This window comes from Actinia tenebrosa, unplaced genomic scaffold (genome assembly GCF_029948245.1).
Source record: "Actinia tenebrosa isolate PJP-AT-01 unplaced genomic scaffold, QUT_ActTen_1.0 PGA_scaffold10__47_contigs__length_13832649, whole genome shotgun sequence".
NCBI lineage: Eukaryota > Metazoa > Cnidaria > Anthozoa > Actiniaria > Actiniidae > Actinia > Actinia tenebrosa.
This window is the reverse complement of record NW_028292570.1, coordinates 9,707,135-9,729,056: the sequence shown is the minus strand read 5'-3', so window position 1 is coordinate 9,729,056 and position 21,922 is coordinate 9,707,135. Positions and strand designations below refer to the sequence as shown.

Below are 21,922 nucleotides of genomic sequence, written 5' to 3'. Positions count from 1 at the left end.
GATCCTTTTCTTGACGACTGATTAACTATGAACAATTTGTTAACTACAACTAAGTGAAAATGCTAGTTCTGTAAATTATATTACAGGTGTTTGTTTCATCTTGTGACAGAATTTGTGAAAGGAGATCATAATATATTTAGTTTGTCAATCGATCTGTGGCTTATGTACGATTCTTTTTAGATATTCTGTAGTAGTACACTTCATTTATAACTGCAAAAACTTAATTAAGGACACCGAACGTGGTTGGGTTTCTACGAGTTTTATGAATTAAATCTTGTGTCACTGTTCCTCCGTTCCTTTGGCTGATTTCTAGGGTTTTCCTTCTTCTTTCGAATTATTTGAACATTATACTTGTTTACTTTAAGAAATCCAAGGTCAATAGGCTTAAATAGCCGCTTGCTATACCGTTTGACCTTTGGATTTCTTCAAGTAAACGAGTATAACGTTCAAGTAATCGAAAGAAGAACGAAAACCCTAGAAATCAGGCCAAGGAACGGAGGAACAGTGACACAAGATTTAATTCATAAAACTCGTAGAAACCCCAACCACGTTCGGTGTCCCAGTGCCCTTGATTTGGATAAAAACCTTTAGGCTCTCAATGCCAATTCGGGACCTCCAGATGGCCTTGGGCGTCTTGACGGCTCCCCGATTTTCCGCTTCAAAAGCATGGTGAGACTGCGCTCTGACAGCCTCCTTTTTGCCTTTCGGTCCATGCTTTCCATGAACTGATTAGCTAGGGGGCTTCTCCATGGCAGAGGGTTGTTTTATTAAAACTTTACTCTGCTTAGTAGGGCCCCCTTCTTATTAGAGCCACTGTCCGCTGTATCGATCATCAGCCTGGTCATCCGCCTCTGACATCGACTCCTCTGATGACATATACTCCAGTTTCATAATTGCCTTGACTTTCTCTTTGTCCCCTGGTGATAGCGAGGTTGACAAGTCCGCTGCCTTGGATCTGGATTTTAGGAGCTAAAAGAAAAAAGAAAAAAAACCACACCGTCAGTCAAGTTTCTTATTAAACAAAGTCATAATCGGTTGCAAATTCAGTTTACTCACATTTTGTCTTCTTTGTGTTTTCCGCTGCATCTTTTGATGCCTTCCAAGGGCCCCTGAACGCTCTCTTTTGTTTCTCTTTCTTCTCGTCAGAAAGTGACTTTTAAGGGCAGCTGAAATTATATCAAGTACCCATATATTAAAACTTGAGACAAATTTGTTAGAAATTTTGGCATTTGGCCGACAATTACTCCTTTAGCATCCATTTGTTTTTGCTTTGTTTTGTTTTTGTTTCGTTTTTTTTTCTTTTTTTTTTTTTTTTTTTTTTTTTTTTTTCCATGTTTATTTATTTCAAACTGCTTCCCCTCCCTTCGGCATTTGAATATTTCTAAAAGGATTTCGTTACCCCCCTCCCCCCCCCCCCCCCGACCACCACCACCCTTTGTCCTCACCCCTCCCCCCCGGGTTAACTTTGATAGGTGCATAAGGCCTTTCGCACTTCTTAATATAAAATACATAAATACCTTCTAACTCGACGGCAGAGACATCCTTATGAACATTCAGAACTCTATCCCTTATTGCGTTATTAATATGTTCGTTGACGTCATCTCTGAAACTAATTAGGAAATGCCATATTTGAGTGGTAAGTGGGAAACTTAATATGGAAAGAAACTATGGATGATTCAGACAAGATCATTTTTATTAAATTTTCATACTTACGCTTTAGTAAAATCCCATATAAGAGGGTTTTCTTCCCTGTCCCGTAATTTCTTTGCTACCAAGCGTACTTCAGACTGTAATAACATAATATAATTCATTAAAATCATAAGATGTACCTTAAGTTATTCTTAGACATAGTAATAATGTTTTCAGTATTTGTATGGCTGTGATTGTATAATATTGGGAAAAAAAATCGAAATCAATCAATTCCTTTACAAAAAAGGAAATTATCATTATCATTCAGTGTCTTGTTATTGGAAATCAATAGTAAAGTTTGGTAGCATTAACCACTACCATGGCGGGTTTCCCGCCAATTTTAGCATTGCATAAATTATGCCGCTGCATAATTATACCAACTACTCTTCGCGCCAAGAATTCCCAGTAAAATTATCAATAAAAATAGCTTGCTTTTTTAAATATTGCCACTTTACTTACTGCAACAGCCTTTGAGACAGTAATCTTGGTCTTGCTGTTGTCCTTGTTCTGCTGGCTTTCTTTTAAGGCGGCTAGTATTTGGCGGTTTTGTGCTTGCAGTTCTTTAAACTGTTTCACAATCGTTTCGAAATTTGAAGAAATTTCTTCTTTTTCGCTGTCGGGGTCAACGTTCTCATTCTCGCTTGTTGCTTGCAATAGGCGATTTCTGTGTTCTCTTAGCACATCCTCGTTACCACCAGGGACAGAGGGAATAAGTATGTTAAGCCTTTGAGAATTGGCGCCATTTTCAGTATGTCTACTGGTACTGCTTGTACTGGTAGTTGCAGTAACAGAATGGATTGGCATTGGGCGTCCTGGTAAAGGTGTAGATGTTCTTCCCATTTTTTGATCGCGACGAATGAACGCAATTTATAAGCAAAGATATAGAATGTGCGGGAAACTAGATGACCGACAGAGTTTGTTACCTGTTTGTGACCAAAAGGCGAATGAACGAATAAGCACATCCACCGAACAAATCTACCCCCTATCTATCACGGCGTATCACGTGACTTGTGATGACATATACGTTCATATAATGAAGTCTAATAATAAAAAAGGAATAACTGTCTTATAAAAATGCTGAAGTTGTATCCAGGATTCATGTTAAGTAATATATTTATTATCTTAAAGCTATTTGCTCCATTTTATAAAGTTATGAAATTTTTTCTAAAGCCTAGATTCACGAAATATCATTGCAATAAACTTGATTAGCTTCTAGCTCTAAAACCATCGTACCATTATCTGCCGCCAACAGTGACAGCTCTAAGGAAAAGGGCGCGGTAATAAAGATCCGGCGTGCTTTTGTCCAGTGGCATGTGGTTGATGGACGTGGAACTTTATTACGCTGGAATATGGCTGTTAGCCATTCAAAATGCTTGGATTTTGAGTAATTATCCCAATGATACACACCGTCTTTTTAATTATATAGTTCTGGAAAACAAAATGTCTTCTGCGATGTCAAAGCGTTATCATTGCTTTCATTGTAACGAAGATTTACATTACAGAGTATTTTGCCGTCACAAAGAAGAATTTTATGATCCTTTAACAAATCAATGGCAATTACAGCGGAATGACGACGAAGACTCAAATGATAGTATTTTCACTCACGAGATTGACGGCCAGAACGACACTTCTTCTAATGACTACAGCGAGATAAACGTTTTGGACCAAACTGATCAAGACTCCTCTGATGTGCCAAATACAAACCAACCATCAAGTGACGAATTCTTACCAGCTACTTCACAAAAAGGTATTGATGTTATACGTTTATTTGATGATTAGATTATATAATCTTTAAATGTTAAAGTCAAACTGCATAGATAAAAGACTGAATCTTTAACAAGCGGCTGATTTGCACATGATCTAGCTCCCCTATTGGATTTACTACCAAGCATTAGTGTTATTGAAGCGAGATTAAGTTAGAGGTACAAATGATTCTTTTCTATTTCTATCTTAGCCTCGTTTTCACCGTTACTTTTAAGAAGGGTGCATTATTAAGTAATCGGCTTATGGTTGCCATTAAAACCTCAGTGTTCATTCAGAAAGGTTCATTCAAAGAGTTTATAAAATCATAGCTAGAGATAACTCATTTAAAACGCCAAAAAGAATTTACTATGTTCAAATGGATATTGCTGTACATTTTTGTCTCCAAATCAATTCATGACTGTGGTCATCCTGAGATAGCATGGTATCCGGCAAAACATGTTTGTCAAGTTAGAGAAATACAATTATAAGTAATTTATTTAATATGTCTCTTGGGTTTTTTATTTTCGATTTATCATTTTTCTTTCACGAATTATAAATTGTTGTTTTGCTGACTTAGAAATTTATATTTTATTTTCAATGGAAATCATTTATTTTCAGAGCAAAATTTGGGTCAAAATTATACATTTAGGGACCGGTCATTATTTAAGTTGGAGGTAGAGGGGGGGGGGGGGGGGGGGGTGGAGGAGAAATTGTCAGTGACGCAAAAAAATTTCAAGGCCCCCCATTTGAAGGCATCCACGTTTATCGAAAACCCCCCATGGATTGTAGTAAAAAATTTAAAAATTTTCCCTAAAAGTCATTTTTAAATTTCAAGACTTTCACTAGCAAAAATTTCAGGCCCCCCCCCCCCCAATTTTTTCTCCCCCCCCCCCCCCCCCCCCAACTTAAATAATGACCGGTCCATGAGGTTTTTTTTTACTGACATTTTTTTTTTCTAGTATTATAATGGTTTCACACTTTATCTTATACTATGTTGCAGTTATGCAATGCCGAATGAATAAAATACATCGTATTTGCTTATGTTTAAAGGAGACGGAATAAATAACTTTGAGGAAGAAGATCAAGTGTTTTGGGATGACAAGTTGGACAGTGAATCTGACCATGAAGAGATAAGAGGAAATGAAAGAAGGAGATTGGTTGAAACTTGGGATATTGATATCGAAGACGTAGAAAGAGATTTTGAACAATCTAGTGCAGAAATAAGCGTTGCCGTCGAAGCAAGTTCCCGAGTGACCCTTATTAACTGGATTGCCTTGTTTGTGTGCTTTTGGTCTGCATACTTTTCTGTACCAGACCGAGGCATTGATATTCTCCTCGCCTTTTTTAAAGCGATTTTTGAGGTTTTGTGTGAGCTTTCGCCAATCATTTTCCCAACCGCAGTATTGGTTTTCCCGAGCTCCTTCAAACTCTTGAAAAATTATCTTTCTTTTAAAGATAAGCATTCAAAGTATGTTGTTTGTCCGAAATGCGACACCCTATACCGTTTTCAAGACTGCATAACAACAAGATTCGGGCGTGTCATTGCTAAACCATGTTCTCACATTGCTTTTCCGAATCACCGTCAATTGTTTCGCCGCACACCTTGTGGAGCGGAATTGCTTAAGGAAATTCGTTTGAAAAATGGACAGACGAAATTGTACCCACATAAAGTTTATTGTTATAAAAGCATCAGAGACACTCTAACTCACTTTATTAAGCGACCAGACTTTGTACAAAAATGTGAGATTTGGAGAAATCGGAATGTACCGGACGATATTTTAGTTGATATTTACGATGGCCAAGTGTGGAAAGATTGGCAATATTTTAACGGCACTCCTTTCCTTGCCCAGCCTAATAATTATGCTTTTATGCTGAATGTTGACTGGTTTCAGCCTTTTAAGCACAGTGTCTATAGCGTTGGAGTCATATATATGGTCCTCCTAAATCTTCCGAGAAAAGAAAGGTACAAAGAGGAAAACGTAATAATAGTTGGGGTAATACCTGGTCCACACGAGCCCAAATTGAATATCAATACGTACTTACAACCACTTGTAGCCGAATTGAACTTATTGTGGCACGAAGGCATCCAAGTTCGGCCTCATGGGAGTAGAACAGCAAGATGTTTTCGAGCTGCCCTCCTTTGTATTGCTTGTGACATTCCTGCACTAAGAAAAGTTTGCGGTTTCTTAGGATGTACTGCTCACCGAGGGTGCTCAAAGTGCACAAGATTTTTTCCCGGAGATTTTAGTAGCATGGATTTTTCAGGTTTCGAAGATGACGATACACCAAGGACAAATGAAGAGCATCGAAGAGAGGCTCAGAAAATACTCAATGCAACAACCGCTGATGAACGAAACCAAATTGAAACTTCCACTGGAACAAGATATTCTGAACTCTTACAGTTGCCTTACTTCGATTGTACTCGTTACCATGTTGTTGATCCTATGCACAATTTGTTTTTAGGGACAGCAAAACATTTAATGAAAAATGTATGGCTAAATGCTGAAACGCCAATTATTTCTAAAGAAAATTTGAATAAAATCCAGGAAAAGGTAGATGACGTCAAAGCACCATCATTTATTGGGCGTCTCCCGAAAAAGATATCAACATCGTTTGGAGGATTTACTGCTGATCAGTGGAAAACATGGACTCTCTTGTATTCTGTATTCTGCATTTGGAATATCGTTCCAACAGATGATTTGGAGCTGTGGAGGTTATTCGTATTGTCCTGCTTTCACCTTTGCTCTCCACTTATTACAACTGAAGAGCTACAAGAAGGACATGATTACCTAGTGGAATTTTGTAAATCGTTTGAAAAAAGATATGGAAAGGAACGTGTTACGCCAAACATGCATCTACACCTGCACCTCAAACAATGTATTTTAGATTACGGGCCTGTATATTCATTTTGGCTTTTCAGCTTCGAACGTTTCAATGGGATTTTAGGAGCGTTTCGAACTAACAATAGATCTGTTGAAATACAAATCATGAGAAAATTTCTCCAAAAGCATGAACTAAGAGATATCCCTTTACCAGAGAGATTTCGAGAAACTTTCCAACCAGTATTTCAACTTCTTCAGGAGGCACAACAAGTAGGAACACTTGGCGAAAGCATCCCATCAATACCATCAACACTTAATCTTTCAGTTGGTCAAGTACTACGTTGCTTAGAGTGGAGCAATATGAATGCATACTCATGTTTTTCACCTCGATCCATTGATGTTCTTGATGATGACTATACAGAATATCTCTTTAAAGCTTATGAAACAATTTTACCTCAACACTCGGTCATTGAATGTGTTACCGATACGTTTGAGAGAATTAGTACCATTGGATATTCGGGGACAAAGCTAGGGTCCTCTGACTCTAGACTGGAACGTTCTTCCTTCATTTTTGCAAGTTGGTGTGGCCAATATAGTGGCAGTATTGAGACCGATTCATTTGACTTGCGCCCCGGTGTTGTCGATTTCTTTCTTAAACAAACCATTATATTTGATGGCAAGCAGGAATCATTGTGCATGGCAAAGGTTCGATGGTATCAGCGACATCCAGAAAGACACAGGATTGGCAGACCACATGAAATTTGGTGCAGAAACTTGTTTGAAATGGAAGGGCCCTCTACATTCATTCCCATACAAAGGATACACAGCCAGTTTGTTGCTGCTTACGATGTTATTGACAAAGAAAGAGTATTAATTGTTTGTCCTTTACAACGTAAATTGTACGGATGATGGAGATGACAGTAAAGTATCATCCAGGAAAAATATTCAAAGCTATCAAAAATAAACTGTTTGAACTGTGCATCAGTAACTAGATAGTCAAAATGAAAATTGAATGAATTCTTTGATGAGTTTAAAATTAGATGAATTAAAATAATTATGAATGAAATTGCATATATTGCCAATAAAAAAGATGAATTCATATGTTTAGACTAAACAAAATTGATGCTTCAAATAATATTACAGATGTTAGCGGTTTGAAATGCAGCTGAGGTTAATGGGTTAATGAGTTTTCTTATTGTCACTGGAAAAAACGCATGTACGACTTACGCATATTAAAAATACATCGTCCGCGTTTTTTCCTGTGTGTATCAACGCATATAACCTCACTTTCATGACATCAAAGCAAAACAATGATTGAATTAATGTGGTCGCAACATTGATGTCATGCGTTAGGAGAAAAAATTGACACATATGACTGAGATGGACCTGCATGCACTCCCCCCTCGTAAGTCGTAAAAACAAGCCAACATCCATCATAATTCAGTTGAAAAATTATTGATTTGTTTTGAAAAGTTTTGATTGCAATAAATTGAAACGGAAACCTCACATCGGATATACTCAGTTTGGGGTATTGTATTTGCTCCCCAGGTAAATATGGGGCAAAGCCTAGTGCAAAGTTGATTTCATATGTGCCCTTCATTTGACAATAGGGCAAATATAGGGCAAAAACGGTTATCATATATCCCCACTGGGTAAATGCGTCTAAACTAAGGGCAAATATATAACATATTTACCCATGTGTTCAGATGTATGGCAAAGCAATGGCAAATTTATTAGAAATTTACCCCGACCTTTGCCTGCATAGGCAAATGTATGGGCAAATATAGAGCACCATATTTGCCCAACATTTGCCAAGCGGACATATGATGACCAAATCCATTATTTCGTCGAGTGTTGTTGTTGATTCCACGAGTAGTTTGTCAGGTCTCTCCCTTGATTCCACGAGTAGTTTGTCAGGTCTCTCCCTTGATTCCACGAGTAGTTTGTCAGGTCTCTCCCTTGATTCCACGAGTAGTTTGTCAGGTCTCTCCCTTGATTCCACGAGTAGTTTGTTAGGTCTCTCCCTTGATTCCACGAGTAGTTTGTTAGGTCTCTCCCTTGATTCCACGAGTAGTTTGTTAGGTCTCTCCCTTGATTCCACGAGTAGTTTGTTAGGTCTCTCCCTTGATTCCATGAGTAGTTTGTTAGGTCTCTCCCTTGATTCAACGAGTAGTTTGTTAGGTCTCTCCCTTGATTCCACGAGTAGTTTGTCAGGTCTCTCCCTTGATTCCACGAGTAGTTTGTTAGATCTTTCCCTGTTTATAATAGTTATTATACTATGTGAAGCATTTATTGTTTTATCTTTTAGATTGGTTTTACTGGTTGTGGAATCAATCCGGCACGATCCATGGGTCCCGCTGTCATCATGAATATCTGGACTGATCACTGGGTAAGTCTTGGGGTAATCCATTTATTAATCAAATTCACTTAATCATTGAATTCTCAACACCCCACTACTACCCCTACTGGACCACACCCAACCAACCTTTATAATTTCGAGAATTTATATGTAGGATTATGATTTGTTAGAGACACCCCCAACCACAAAAAAGTGATTGCATTGTCGTCTTTGGGCAACGTCTTTACTATAAATTTAATAATAATATCAACTTGGGATTAGGCTGTAATAAAATACCGAGGGGATATGGCGTTTTTAATATTTCATAAGTAGTTTTTCTTATTGGTTAAAGCCATCAGCCGTCGAGCAACATTAGGCAGATTAAGATTTCCCGTTTTTCCTTCCCGCAAACGACAAACGTGACCACGCTTTCATCGTTTCCCTACATTTCATTTTACCTTTTGCAAACCTTCTTGACAAAGGCAAGTATTCTTTTGTTTATCTACTACTCGGAGATTTTTGCGATTCCTTTTCACTAATTTTAAAGAATTTTTTAATGATCAACTGACATTTTAATGGACAACTGACATTTGTCGTAAACGAGAATCTTAAACTACTCTCTATTATCGGCCTAACCGCAGGGTCGTAATTGATTCCCTGGGTCAGAGATCTAGCGAGGAAGGGAATGATGGGGGGAAGGTACTTCACTTACATTGTCTCTTTCGCCACACCAGTTTTTAGACCTAATACTGATCTAGTTTTTCACAATACTCCATTTTACAGTTCCAATTCAGTGACTACGAATAATAGATAGTTCCAGGCCGAGGCTGCAGTTTCCGCGCATAGCAAAACTATACTTTTTATCGTGCGCGGGAGCTGCAGCCTCAGCTTGGAACTATTGTTCGTGGTTACTGAATGGAACTGTAAAATGGAGTATTGTCAGTTTCACCACACAAGCTTTGCCACTCTCTTCACTGCTACGCGCTGATTGAGACAACAGGGACTGAATAAGGCAATACACTGCCGCCAATCAGAGAATATAAAGGTACCGACCAATTTATTTGATTGATGGAAGTGTATTGCCCAATTTTCCTTTCGCGATTGTTATCTCCATCAGCGCGTAGCAATGAAACGAGTAGTAAAGACCTAATATCTAGAATATTTGACTAGGTGTACTGGATTGGACCATTAGGAGGAGGTATGATAGCAGGAGTACTTTACCAGCTGGTATTCCGTGCCCGAGAAGAACAAGTACCTATCACTGAACCTGGTGGCATTGTTTTAAACAGCTTGGAGTCACGCTAGAGCTCTGGTTTGCTGTGCCAAATATATGTACTAGATTTGTACTACTTTGTACTAGATCACGGTACGCGCGCTTTTCGCGCGTGCTTTATAGACCCTTGCACTGAGTCCATAAGAGGAATAGACCATTTTCGACCGCTGTGTTTCTTGATTACAGACTCATTTACTCAGGTTTAGCCTCGAATCTGTGTCTAAATATTGACAAATACCAACGGTAAAGTAAGAATGCACAATTCAACAATACGAACACTTTGAAACTTGACGGACCTTGACTGGAACACGTTAATATTCTTCACAAAATCGAGGCTAAGCCTGAGTAAATGAGTCTGTAATCAAGAAACACAGCGGTAATTTGGAACTCGAAAAGGGCCTATTGTTCTGGAGGACAAAACAATGGATCTTTTTGAAGGCTTTTATTTTGTCCCCCAGAACAATTCCTCTAGGAAATCAATGCAAGGGGTCTATTTAGCAAATAGATCAGTCTTAGCTATGTTCTGTTCTCTGATAGGACACGACTGGAGCTGTAGGACCCGAAAAAAGTTATAGAAATCACGAGTCGTTGGCGATTTTTGCGAGAAAAATTTTAGATTTTAGAAAATTAGATTTTTACGAGAAAAATAGCGTAAACTTGTAAAAGCTGTTTTATCTTTTTTAAATATCGTAAGTTTTTTAGCAAGAGTTCTGGGTGTCCTTTCCTATTCAAGGCTCTAGATATTGGTAGGAGGGAAAACGAGTAGCTTTAGGTACGAGTCAGCTGTGAGCTGGCTTTATTTTTAATAGTGTTTTCATGAGAAAGACAGCATCACCTGTTGTACCACAGGTAGCCCAAGCAATGCATTTGTGGTGTGTATGGTGTGCAAATGTATGGGACGAAAATATGTATGTTTGAAATATGTACTTTTAAAAAAGGTAAACAGACCTTGCTCCTGTGTTGTTGTTAATGGTATTTAACGTCATTCTGAGTGTTTTTTAGCTGTTTTAGAGCAGTTAAAAAACTTAAGCTTAGGCTACCAATAAATAAACTCACAAGTCTCATTCATGTCAGTGACATCCTTTGTTCCCTTGCACGCAAAGGTGGCCGCCTTATGATGTATATATGATTTATGCTCAAGTGTTGAGTACAGTATACTTATAACTTCAAAAACCCTCAGGTTAAACTCATTTATATTTTGAAATTGGTTTGTCGCTCCAGGTGGAGTGACTACATTGAACTCTCACGATACCGACTGATAAAACTTGATGATAATCGACTCACATACGCACAATCGTACACGTACACTACTTTCCCTACCGCAATTCCCTGACAATTTTCACGTATGGAGAATAACAATAACAGTAACCAAAGAAGCCTGAGAGAAAAACTTTTAGACAGGCATTTATGGATGTGTTTCACGGCCGAGTTCTTTGGCACTTGTGTTTTTGTGTTCACGGTTTGCGGAGCGACATTTACTAGTACAAGGTCTCCCAACCCAGTCTACGTCTTTCAAATTGCATTGACTGTTGGGCTTAGTGTTGCGACCCTTACTTCATCTCTTGGACATATCTCTGGAGGACAATTCAACCCTGTTGTTACTATTGGATTAATGGTATCAAGAAGGATTCGTCTTCTCAACGGACTGGTGATTATCGGTGCACAGTTCTTAGGAGGTAGGTGTCTAACCATTCTAAAACTTAGAAAAATTTAGCATAATACTCTGCCAAGGTGCGCTTTAAAAGGATTGATTTTTCCCCCATGCTTTTCATACTGTTAGTTATTTAAAAAAGGCTAGAGGGCTGCAGCTGTTTATAGTCTTCGAAATCAAATGGTGAACAGGCAGATAAATAAACTCAATCAGTGTCGTGTTTAGGAGAAAGGTCTAATTTATGAGAAAATAGGCTCCGACAAAGAGGAAAACCCCCTAACTTTACTCCAGAAGTTTTTATCTCGAAGACTGTTTGTCTCGCAGATTGAAAAACAAGAATTTCTCATTTTTTATATTTTTGGAGCATGTCATTCCGATTTCTTAAAAGGCATATGTTGAGAAAATAAAGTATTTTCTTCGATATTTTATCTCTTTCTTTTCTAGCATTCTCCAAGTCATGTATCTCCCTCTCATGTGTTTCGCTTGAGTTGAGATTTAGCGTTTCACACAAACAGTATATATTTACTAGAGAGGTTTAATATACAATGTCTGTTGCATTTAAAGGTCTGGAAAGAAAAAGCGTTGAATCCCAATAACTTTAAGAAAATACACAACACATTTAGGTTTTGCAAACCTGTTTTCATTACATCCTATTTGTCATTGGTGCAAGACAGAATGAAAGATTCTAATTTCATTTACTCAGTTATCTCTGTATATTAAAAACGTGGGTTCATATATTCAAGGAAGGTTTGACTGTTCTTTCCATCGTCCTTTCCTGCTGGGTGTCGGTAATTGTAATCTGCCACGTTAGTTGCTAAGGAGTTTAGTAAGCTGTCGTCGACAGAGATGAGGTATTATCAATTATCTTTCGTTCTTTATTGCTCATTTGCGCAAAAAGTATATATATTTCATCGTCAGCGTCAAAAAAATAATTTGGTATAAATAGTTTAAATAAATCTAACAACGAGAAAAAAAAAAAAAAAAAAAAAAAAAAAAAAAAAAAAAAAAGAAAGAAAGAAAAAAAGAGGAACATTGAGAAAGGAACAAAGTATGATTTAGTGTCAGTAGCATTGTTAGTTATGATTTTCAATTTTCGCCACGTCCCTCCCACGAAAATATTTCAAATAACGTGATAACTCCAAAGCCACTTCATTCAAACCTTAATAGTGACTTTTTAAGATCGAGAGAAAAATCGAGAATGAAAAGAGATCGACACTAAAATATTGCACTTATTGAAAAACGCTATCCTTAATGCTTGTCATTTTGACCTCATAATTACAAGAAATATTTGAAGTCTAATTAATTTTAAGATTTTAGTTTTATTTTGGTTCCTTTTCTCTTTCTCTCTCCGAATGAATGAAGAGAGAGAGAGAGAGAAAAAGAGAGACGAGGCATGAAAGGTGAAAGGTAAAAGTCTGATATTTTAGTCTTAATCTTTTGGTGGATTTCCGTTGAACGAAAAGTTTTCAGCGTGTGAGCACCTTGTCGAAAATGTAAGGTTATTTCATGTGGAGAAAAAATATATACACGAGAAAGAAAGCAAATCAATAAAGTAGAAAAAGTGTAATCTAGTTTTAAACATTTTAAAGACAATATTCAGTTTTTTTTTGAAATTGAAAGGCTCTGTTATGTGATTGAAATAGAAATGAAAACCAAGATACGATTTCAGACCCCAAACCTTAAATCTTCGAATTTCTGTCACCTAATACGGATTGATTGGAGATTGGAGTGTTTATAGTGCACCCAAAAATTGTTTGAAAAAAATATACAATGATAAAACAAATGAATGAATGAATGAATGAATGGATGGATGGATGGATGGATGGATGGATGGATGGATGAATGGATGGATGAATTGGATGGATGGATGAATCGGATGGATGAATGGATGGATGGATGAATAAATCGGATGGATGGATGGATGGATGAATGGATGGATGGCTGAATGAATGAATGGATGGATGGATGGATGGATGAATGCTTAAGATATTTCAATCAACTGGACCGATATACTTTCCATTTGCGAGTAAGTGCCCCAAAATAATTCTCATTAAAGTGAAAGGCTTTCATTAATAGGAAAAAGGAAATTGAGGATACTAAACGAGCTCGTAATTATAAAAATATAATACTTTTCTCCATTAAAGCCCGCACATATATCACGTACTAAACAACTCAAGTCTTCCTTCTTACGTACCGCCAAATAGCCTTGCGTTAGTAATTCATACGGAAGGTGAATCAAAACACTCTATTGAATGAAACAGGCAAGCAATTACTGTGATGGGAATCCTAGAATAAATAAAATATAATTTTTCATTGTCTCGCCACTTGTCAAAAAAATCCCACTAATAATGTACTACAAAGAATTTTTTTTCTGAAGTAGAAAATTTAAAGTGTGTTTGTGCAAGGAATATTTAAGACTTCCTGTTGATGGGATAGCTGATAATCGAAGTGATCCGTATCTGACTAGGAAAATCCTTTTGATATGATTACAGATAAGCAGATGTATTATTATGATCCCTAAAGAAGGGATTACAATATTCTCAATTGAATTCACAGTAAGACTCGCGACTCGATAAATATTCACCGAAAATCACTTGATTGTTAAATTATTGAGATATGACGCGCGTGCTGATTGGCTAAATCAATGCTCAGACCATGATTTTGAGATGCGCGGCTACTAATGTTACCTGGAGTCAACGCGCAGGTTTCCCTAAATTTACGACTCTCTTTTTTATAGCCTTATATCAAAGCACATATAAAATGCAATGTCGCTAATCCCTTCCTATTAAGCCCCGTTTAGACTGGCAATTTTTGCGGCGATTTTTGCGGCAATTTTTGCGGCGATTTTTGCTGCGATTTTTGTGGCAATTTTCGGAAATATGAAATCTTTTGTCTCATCCTTCAAAAGGGACATTCGTCTAGGAAAATCTTGGTATCCTGAAAAAAACTTTACAAGTAAATTTTTTACCATTATTTATTATGGGCAAATTCGCAAAAAAATCGCAGCAAAAATCGCTAGTGTTAAACGGGGCTTTAGAAAAGAAGAAAAACGTGGTCGCCATATGATTCTGGACAGTCCTGAACTCTTCAATTTTCAAGATATCCGACATGGGGACTATAGATTTATTTCTGTGGTTGAGGTATAGAATTTCAGATGTTTCCATAGCCCTTTTCTGAGATAGCGAACATGGTGCATCACTGTGTTCTAGCTTCGGCAGAAACAGTTTGTTCTTCACACCTTATATGGTGTTGTTTGTACCCAAGCTAGACCATAATGCATCTTGTTTATCGAACTTAGAAAAGACCTATTACCAAATCTTGCTTCTCACAATCCAATTTTCCCACCAGGTATTCTTGGAGCTTCTTTTCTCTACGGTTTGACTGTCAGCGAGAAAAGTACATCCTTTGGAGTAACTATGCCTTCGTCTAACATCAACCTTGGCCAGGCAGTAGGGATAGAAGCATTTCTCACATTCCTTCTGGTATTTACCATCCATTCTGTCACAGACCCCAAGAAATCGCAGGGTTGTTCTGAGTATGGTGCCCCGATAATCATTGGGTTCTGTGTTTGCATTTGTCATATGATAGGGGTGAGTAGGTTCTTTTTTTGTGGACATTCCAAATTAACGGCGAAGTTGAAACGACAACACATGTACTCTTGAAGCCCGCAGAGAACGTTTATGGAATACAAAATCTGATGTATGCAAAAATACGAATAATAAATAAAGTTTACGCGAATTAGTTTTAATTTGACCAGCGGCCATTTTGTTTTGACTCGAGGGGAACTGAGGCCGATTTTTTCGGCATTTTCCTGGAAAGTAACACATTGCGGGCACAAGTAAGACGATAACGTATTCATACTGAACGAGCAAGGACTGCGGAAAACTTATCAAATAAAAATAGTCAAACTTCAACATAGGAGACCAGGCTGACGGGGGTAAAACTTTCTTATTAAATGTAACATACTTATTACTTTTTCAACAGATTCCTTTCACTGGGTGCAGCCTTAATCCTGCGAGATCATTCGCACCAGCTTTGATAAACAATTCATGGAAACATCATTGGGTTAGTTGCGATCTGTACTCGTATTTATGGGGTCACGTGGAGTAGATAGCACGAGAAGACATGGCCGCCATGTTGGTTGATGTAGTAGCAAATGAGTCAGACTAATAGTAAATGATTCGTTCAATTCAAACAAGACGGTGCCATGATTTTTTTCTCACATACTGACCTAAAGTTGGCGACTTCACTAGTCAATAAAGGAAGGGTAAGGGAAAGGCATGGGTGGCGCATGAATTGAAGGTCAGCTGAAAAAGGGTGAAGAACACCCTTACAAAAAAAAAAAAAAAAAAAAAAAAAAAAATTGTCAATGCATAAAACAACTCCAACGAAGAACTAACGTCAGTATTTACACAGCGCTTAAGTTTCCTTCTTATTCACTTGCACGGTGGCCGATTTTTTCAACCAGTCTTTCTTATTGTTGTGTTCCAGGTATACTGGATTGGACCTATTCTTGGCGCAATTCCTGGTGCATTACTCTACGAAAAAGTATTTTCAGTAAACAAAAACGAAGTATCACCAGCAGCAGCGTCCAAAAGAGAAGAGGATCATAATCTTTAAACGACTGAAATAATCCTGAACTATTTTCCCGCAACAAAAGTATTATTAAGAACAACGCAACTTCGAGTTTAAATAGGATTTAGCAGTGGCATTTCCAGAGTCGCCCTTCATCCACTGAAATTCCAATTGGAATTTATAAAGCTGATTTTTGCGTAGGAAAGAAAACTAGAAATAAACCCTTAAAGCACAGGAGAGAACCAACAAACAACTCTACTCACATGCGACGAGTCCGAGAATCGAACCCGGGTCGCATTTTGAGCGTTCTCAACGCTACGCCACCCCGTGCTTCCTGTTAAAGTTGAGTTTTGCAGAATTTATGAAAGAGTTGCTACTATCATCAGTGTGAAGTGAACTAAAAGCTCAATGACAATATGAAAACAAACTTCTGTGCAACTTACTGTATGATAGCAAGAGAAAATGAACAATTATAAGACATTTTCTCTTGATAATAGCCGTTAAGATATGCCGGACAGAGGAGAAAATAACGCCAGCCGCACAGTTTTTTTTATCACAGCCAATTACACCATTGAGAAACGGTCTTTTTTTAAAATATGCATTTTGAAACAGAAATTATTGTAAATACTGTACAGCTGTAAGTATGGAAAACTATTAAATGAGCAAAAATACGAGAGCTCAGCTATCAGTACATTGCCCGGAAGGCAGTTGTCAAGCTACGCCGATGCTAATTACTCATAAAGGATGGTTTTTTCTCGTTTTGTCTCTTCTAAGACTGATAATTTTGAACGTTTGTTTTAACCAAGACCTATCATTCAGCTCTTCATAAATATCGCTAGCTTTACATTTGGTCTTTCCAATCCCACATATGCATTAGAGAGCAATGATGATATATATAGACCCTTTTAATAAATCCTACAATGAATGCTTTCTTTTTCGCTTTTGACGTCAAAAAGAAAAAAAATCGACGGCAAATGCGGAAAATAAGGATAGGATTTATTAAAAGGGTGTATAAACCGTATCTTTAGTACCTTATTTGTTGTTATGTCTGTACAGTTCTTTACCTGATTATTGTCGTAGTTTGCTCTCATTGCCATTCTGCGCTATATGTGCCGTTCTTGACTGCATGTCTGTGCTATTTTTTTACTATAATCTCAGTATGCTGTTCTTTGCTGTTCTTTACTTCTGTGCTACGTGTACAATTCCTGATTGTCTTTGCTGTTTGTTAGCGCTATTCCTGCTGTGCTTTGCCATCCTTGCTACTTTGCTCAATATATACCATTCTCGACCGTCTTTGCTGTTTTTTTTTGTTTTTTGTTTGCTATCTCTGCTGTTCCTGGTATCGTTGTATGGATTCTTCCAAAACTGTCACACAGTCTTGCAAGTTTTCCAGAGTGTCTTTGCTCATTGGTGCTGAAACAAAGTGCAATCAATAGAATAGCATTCAATATCGATTATAACCTTTCCACTCTCGGCCAATCAAGAGCCTTCAATACAGTCACTTTAACATCCTTCCTAAACACAGCTCAAAGGAAACCTGCTCTCAAAGAAGTTTCTAAAAATGTACAAAATATTTATACTCTGAGTTAATGCTCACCTAAACTGCCATCTTTGGTATTCTGTAGCTGTGTCTTCGTTTTGTCACACATTGATGTGTGTGAGGACTTAATGGAAGAAAATCCTTCAAGAAGCTAAAGACCAATGAATTAACAATTACTATTGTTTGATTGATGGATTTATGTTTTGTTTTACTACTACTTACATGCAAAAATTTCTCAAGTAAGGAATAAACTCTTTCGAAGGCTGGACCGAGCTCTGGAATGTGAAAATAATATTAACTGTATTAATAATTGTCATTCAGTGGTGGATCCAAGGGAGGGGTGCAGGGGGTGCCCCTACTTCGAAGATAACCAATGCAAAATAATGTTTTTTCCCTTTGATTCTAAGGGGTGCACCACCCCTCCCTGTGTTAACTTTGTGCAGTGCACCCCTCCCTGAACAAATTCCTAGATCCGCCCCTGTCATTAAAAAAAACAAATTTGTTATGCAATTATGGCCTTGATTGAGTACCTGTATCCCCCTCCTAAACCAAGAGTTCCTGCCATGTAGGCTACTAAAGACATGGACTGTTGATATCTACCCTCATACAACCAAGCCCAGAAGACTAACCTGAAAGGTTTGGCTGGGATCTGTTGCTCCAAGGTTTCATTTCAGATTCATAGCAATATAGAAATCCTGTGACCACCTGGGACATGGTTGTAAGGGCCAGATTGAGGGTCTTACTAACTTTTTCTTTAGTTTGTGGATCAGCTTCATTAACACAGACTTTGTTTCTGAGATTGTCCAACTGAAGATTCTGTGTCTCTAATTCTGTGGCAAGCTGATCAGCAACATTTGCAAGCTGTTTATTATCTGGTACCCTGGAAATTAATAATCATTTGCTTTTTATAAAAATCTCTAAAACCTGAAAGTTGGCATTGCTCATACTTAGCCCATTCAAACTTGTAGAAGAAATTACTAACCAAAAATAACCAAATTAGTCCAGAGATTGTTTCACGGTTCAGTAAAAGTGAAGGCTTTTTTGACAAGATGCACTTATGTATTAAAATGATAAAACTTAATATCAATAAAATAAATCGCTACTTAAGTAAATATTATGTACCTTTTGTCATCTGATCTTGAACCACCTTTTGCCAAGTCAGGAGGAGAGAGTTGTATTCTAGTTTTGAATATTTCACTCAAATCTTCTTGCCGACAAAGTGTATCCAAATACTGACAGTCTCGTGCAAACTGATCACTAATACTACAAACACATCCATGCAGTTTTATAAGGGCCTGGTATTTTACCGTTCATATTGTTTAGTTCTAAAATCTAATCAAATCTATATCAAATATTTTTTTAAATGCACTGATGGGCTTAAAATAATGGCTGGTCAGTAGCGTCGTTGGTCATGATGACTGGCCAAATTAGTTTTTGCTTATTCATTCCTCTTTTCTGGCTCAACCTAACTAATCAAATTGGCAAGGAAGAGTTGTGGCTGGACAAGTTTCAATTGTGGCCGGACATTGTGAGATGACCAGCTGTTGTTTTAAGCCCTGATAAGGGTGTAGTAATATTATTGTTTTTTTTGTGTGTGGACTTCCTGTAATTTTGGATGTAGGAGAAGGTCATGAACTAGCCAGAGAGTCTAAGTGAACATTTCACAAATTTTATAAATGGTAGTTTGAGCCAGAGAATTTTGCTCATTTACCAGCGCCTTATCTGATCCCCACCCTTAATGAAACCCCTGCCTATTGGGGAGAGGGTTTGGGTGGGGCCGGGTGTCCATTAACAAGAGTAGATCCTCATACCTTTCAGCAACTGATATTCCCTTTGTTCTTGAGTATGTATCCATGCTGTCAACAGTACCTACTAAATCGATCATATTTTCCATGAAGACTATTTGCCTTCCCTTTGATGTTGAGCCCTTCAACACGAGACAATACTTGAATTAAAATCTTCATTGTTCAAACTGTTGCTAATTATGCAGGCATAATGAAGACATTATCAGCTTGGGTGTATATCAGATCATTTCTGGCTAATATGTGTCATGCTTTTGAGAATAAGATTCTTTATATGACATCCATATAAATGTATATTGTCAAATATGACTTGTTACAAAACAAAGAAGTACTATTCAAGGGAGCATGAATGATCAGAATTCTTTGCCCTTGATAAAAAAGTATGGTAATCACTACCTAACTTAGAACAACTAATGTTAATCAAGATTATATCAATGGGAAAACATTGTTCCCAAGATGAAAAGTCTACTAATCCAGAATTACTCTTATTAGCTATTTTTAATTACTCATAAACAATGCATAAATTAAAAAGTGATTAAGATTCTAACTTACTTTGACAAGTTCAATATCATCAGGCTTGCAAAGACCAAGCAAATTGCAAACAAATAATAGTCCTAAAAATGGTTACAGTAGTTACAGTTAGTTACTTAGTTTATTCTTTATACAGTAGAGTGTACACACTAAACCAGTGAATAATATGAACTTTTGAACTTTTGAACTTTTTATTTATTAACACACATTAATAGAAATAAAAGAATTATTACAAGGATATAATTATGGAAATTATAAGAGCCAATGATTTACAATTGAAATATAGAAAAAAGAATAAGAGAAAGTGTGTGTGGTTGTCGAAGGAGTAAAATACTTTCTAGTCGACAGCCACTTACTGTGATTGATTATTATAACATATTTTGACCAAGAGCCGATTCGGAAATATACATAAATATTTACGCTTAAAGCACTACTCTGACGAAAATCGCCTAAACATGGATTCAGCCAAAACCCCCCAAGAACACTCTCCAAATATTTAATGTATATATATATATATATTATATATATATATTATATATCGTATAATGTATTAATTAGTAGTAATTCATACAGAATCCTTTGTTTTCTATTGTTTGATTTTCACTATTTAGTACTAAAAATTAGTATTTGTTTTATGGTTTTAGTGGAAGCACTCTAACAGTCTGTCTCAGTTATGTGTATGGTTTCAACAAAATTAAGTATAGAGCATTAGTAATATACAGACTGTATGGATCATCACACTTCCAGGATTATGAGTACTGGGGTCCAAAAACAATTGCCCACTCCCAAATTGATTTCCAGATTGATGAACTCCCCAGTCCCTCCTATACCACCCCTGTCAGTGCAGCCCTTCTCTTACGAGTGTGAGAAAAGACAACTGATGTTAATGAGCAATGCGTAACTGAGTCTGCAGCACAAGTATAAGCATCGGCAACATACACAGATTATGAGTGCAGTTCTTCTCTTACAGTTGTGAGGATGACTGAATTGCACACCTGAATCTCAGTTGGTTTATGCTCATGCTTGCAACACAGGTGTCAATCAGACCTTAATGCTTATGCAAATACACAATGCAATATTCATGTTTATTTTGACTTACTTTGAAGCCTGGCATCTTCTTTTGCTTTACTTTGTTGTCCTTCCAATACATCATGAACCGTAGGATCAAATCTGTACATATAAATATGTATCCATAATGAACTGGTTGACTAGAAGCATACAAGTACCATGCAGATGGCCAAACAAACAAAAAATTCACTAGTCCTTGGATTCATTGGATATATATTGGTTCCCAACTGTGGGGCAACATTGTACATTGATTTGTACAATATATGTTCTAGTACCTGCCCAATAGCCATTGTATTAAACGCAGTCTTGGTTCTCCAGGTTTATAAAGTAGTTCTTCTATCCAAGAGTCATCAACACCATCTATATATGGACAATCAAGATCCTGTAGAGCAAAAAGAAAACTTGTTAAACTTGATTATCTCAATACTAGTTAAAGTACTTTTTTAAGGTCCCAGAAAAGAGATCATAGTTACAGTAACCATGATCTCTTATTTGAGGACCTTAAAATAAGAACTCTCACTAGTATTGCGAGAATTAATTTTAAGACTCAAGAATATAGTCTATGATTTCCCTTGATTTTTGCATTAAAGAGAAATTCAAAAAATACTGGCTTGCGGCTCACACGTAGTTTTACAAACTAGCAACTAGTTTTTATCTTAAAAGAAAAAGATCAGAAGAAACTAATACCTCCAAACGCTTTCTAAAGAACGCAACTCTTTCTTGACTTGCTGAACTGGATGCCGCCATTTTTCAAAACCATAATATTGAAGTGCATCACGGGAATATTAGTTCCGATAGATGGTCGATTCTTACACGAAAGAGCTAGCGTTAATTCGGAACACACTCGTTACATTCGGTATTTTCGGGCATAAATCGGGATTGATCGTCAC

General features: G+C 37.2%; 5 protein-coding genes across 5 annotated transcripts in view; 3 read left to right on the top strand and 2 right to left on the bottom strand.

The window, feature by feature from the left end:
- The window catches only part of LOC148912972 (uncharacterized), a 2,375-nt gene extending 1,993 nt beyond the window's left edge, over nt 1–382 (top strand). The window contains exon 4 of the mRNA XM_089026358.1: nt 366–382. Within this exon, the coding sequence (XP_088882484.1) occupies nt 366–382 (17 nt within the window). The remainder of the gene's footprint in view (nt 1–365) is intronic.
- A 422-nt stretch (nt 383–804) lies between these two features.
- LOC148912971 (uncharacterized) lies at nt 805–2,734 on the bottom strand. The gene is made up of 5 exons (XM_089026357.1): nt 2,149–2,734; nt 1,714–1,787; nt 1,518–1,609; nt 1,057–1,166; nt 805–969 (listed from the first exon to the last, which is right to left on the bottom strand). The coding sequence occupies exons 1-5, from the start codon at nt 2,527–2,529 to the stop codon at nt 805–807; spliced, it is 822 nt and encodes a 273-aa protein (XP_088882483.1). The 5' UTR covers nt 2,530–2,734.
- LOC148912970 (uncharacterized) lies at nt 2,718–9,897 on the top strand. Its single transcript, XM_089026356.1, has 4 exons — nt 2,718–3,436; nt 4,483–5,102; nt 8,563–8,643; nt 9,763–9,897. Exons 1-4 carry the CDS (start codon nt 3,001–3,003, stop codon nt 9,895–9,897), a joined length of 1,272 nt encoding a protein of 423 aa, XP_088882482.1. The 5' UTR covers nt 2,718–3,000.
- On the top strand, nt 8,529–16,765 carry LOC116289281 (aquaporin). Its single transcript, XM_031696179.2, has 5 exons — nt 8,529–8,643; nt 9,763–11,541; nt 14,865–15,106; nt 15,501–15,581; nt 16,008–16,765. Exons 2-5 carry the CDS (start codon nt 11,211–11,213, stop codon nt 16,134–16,136), a joined length of 783 nt encoding a protein of 260 aa, XP_031552039.1. The 5' UTR covers nt 8,529–8,643; nt 9,763–11,210; the 3' UTR covers nt 16,137–16,765.
- Nucleotides 16,766–17,364: 599 nt separating this feature from the next.
- Nucleotides 17,365–21,779, bottom strand: LOC116289272 (HAUS augmin-like complex subunit 7). The gene is made up of 10 exons (XM_031696170.2): nt 21,720–21,779; nt 21,308–21,414; nt 21,064–21,134; nt 19,986–20,047; nt 19,443–19,558; nt 18,754–18,894; nt 18,261–18,511; nt 17,854–17,906; nt 17,689–17,782; nt 17,365–17,504 (listed from the first exon to the last, which is right to left on the bottom strand). Exons 1-10 carry the CDS (start codon nt 21,777–21,779, stop codon nt 17,413–17,415), a joined length of 1,047 nt encoding a protein of 348 aa, XP_031552030.1. The 3' UTR covers nt 17,365–17,412.
- Between the last annotated feature and the right edge of the window lie 143 nt (nt 21,780–21,922).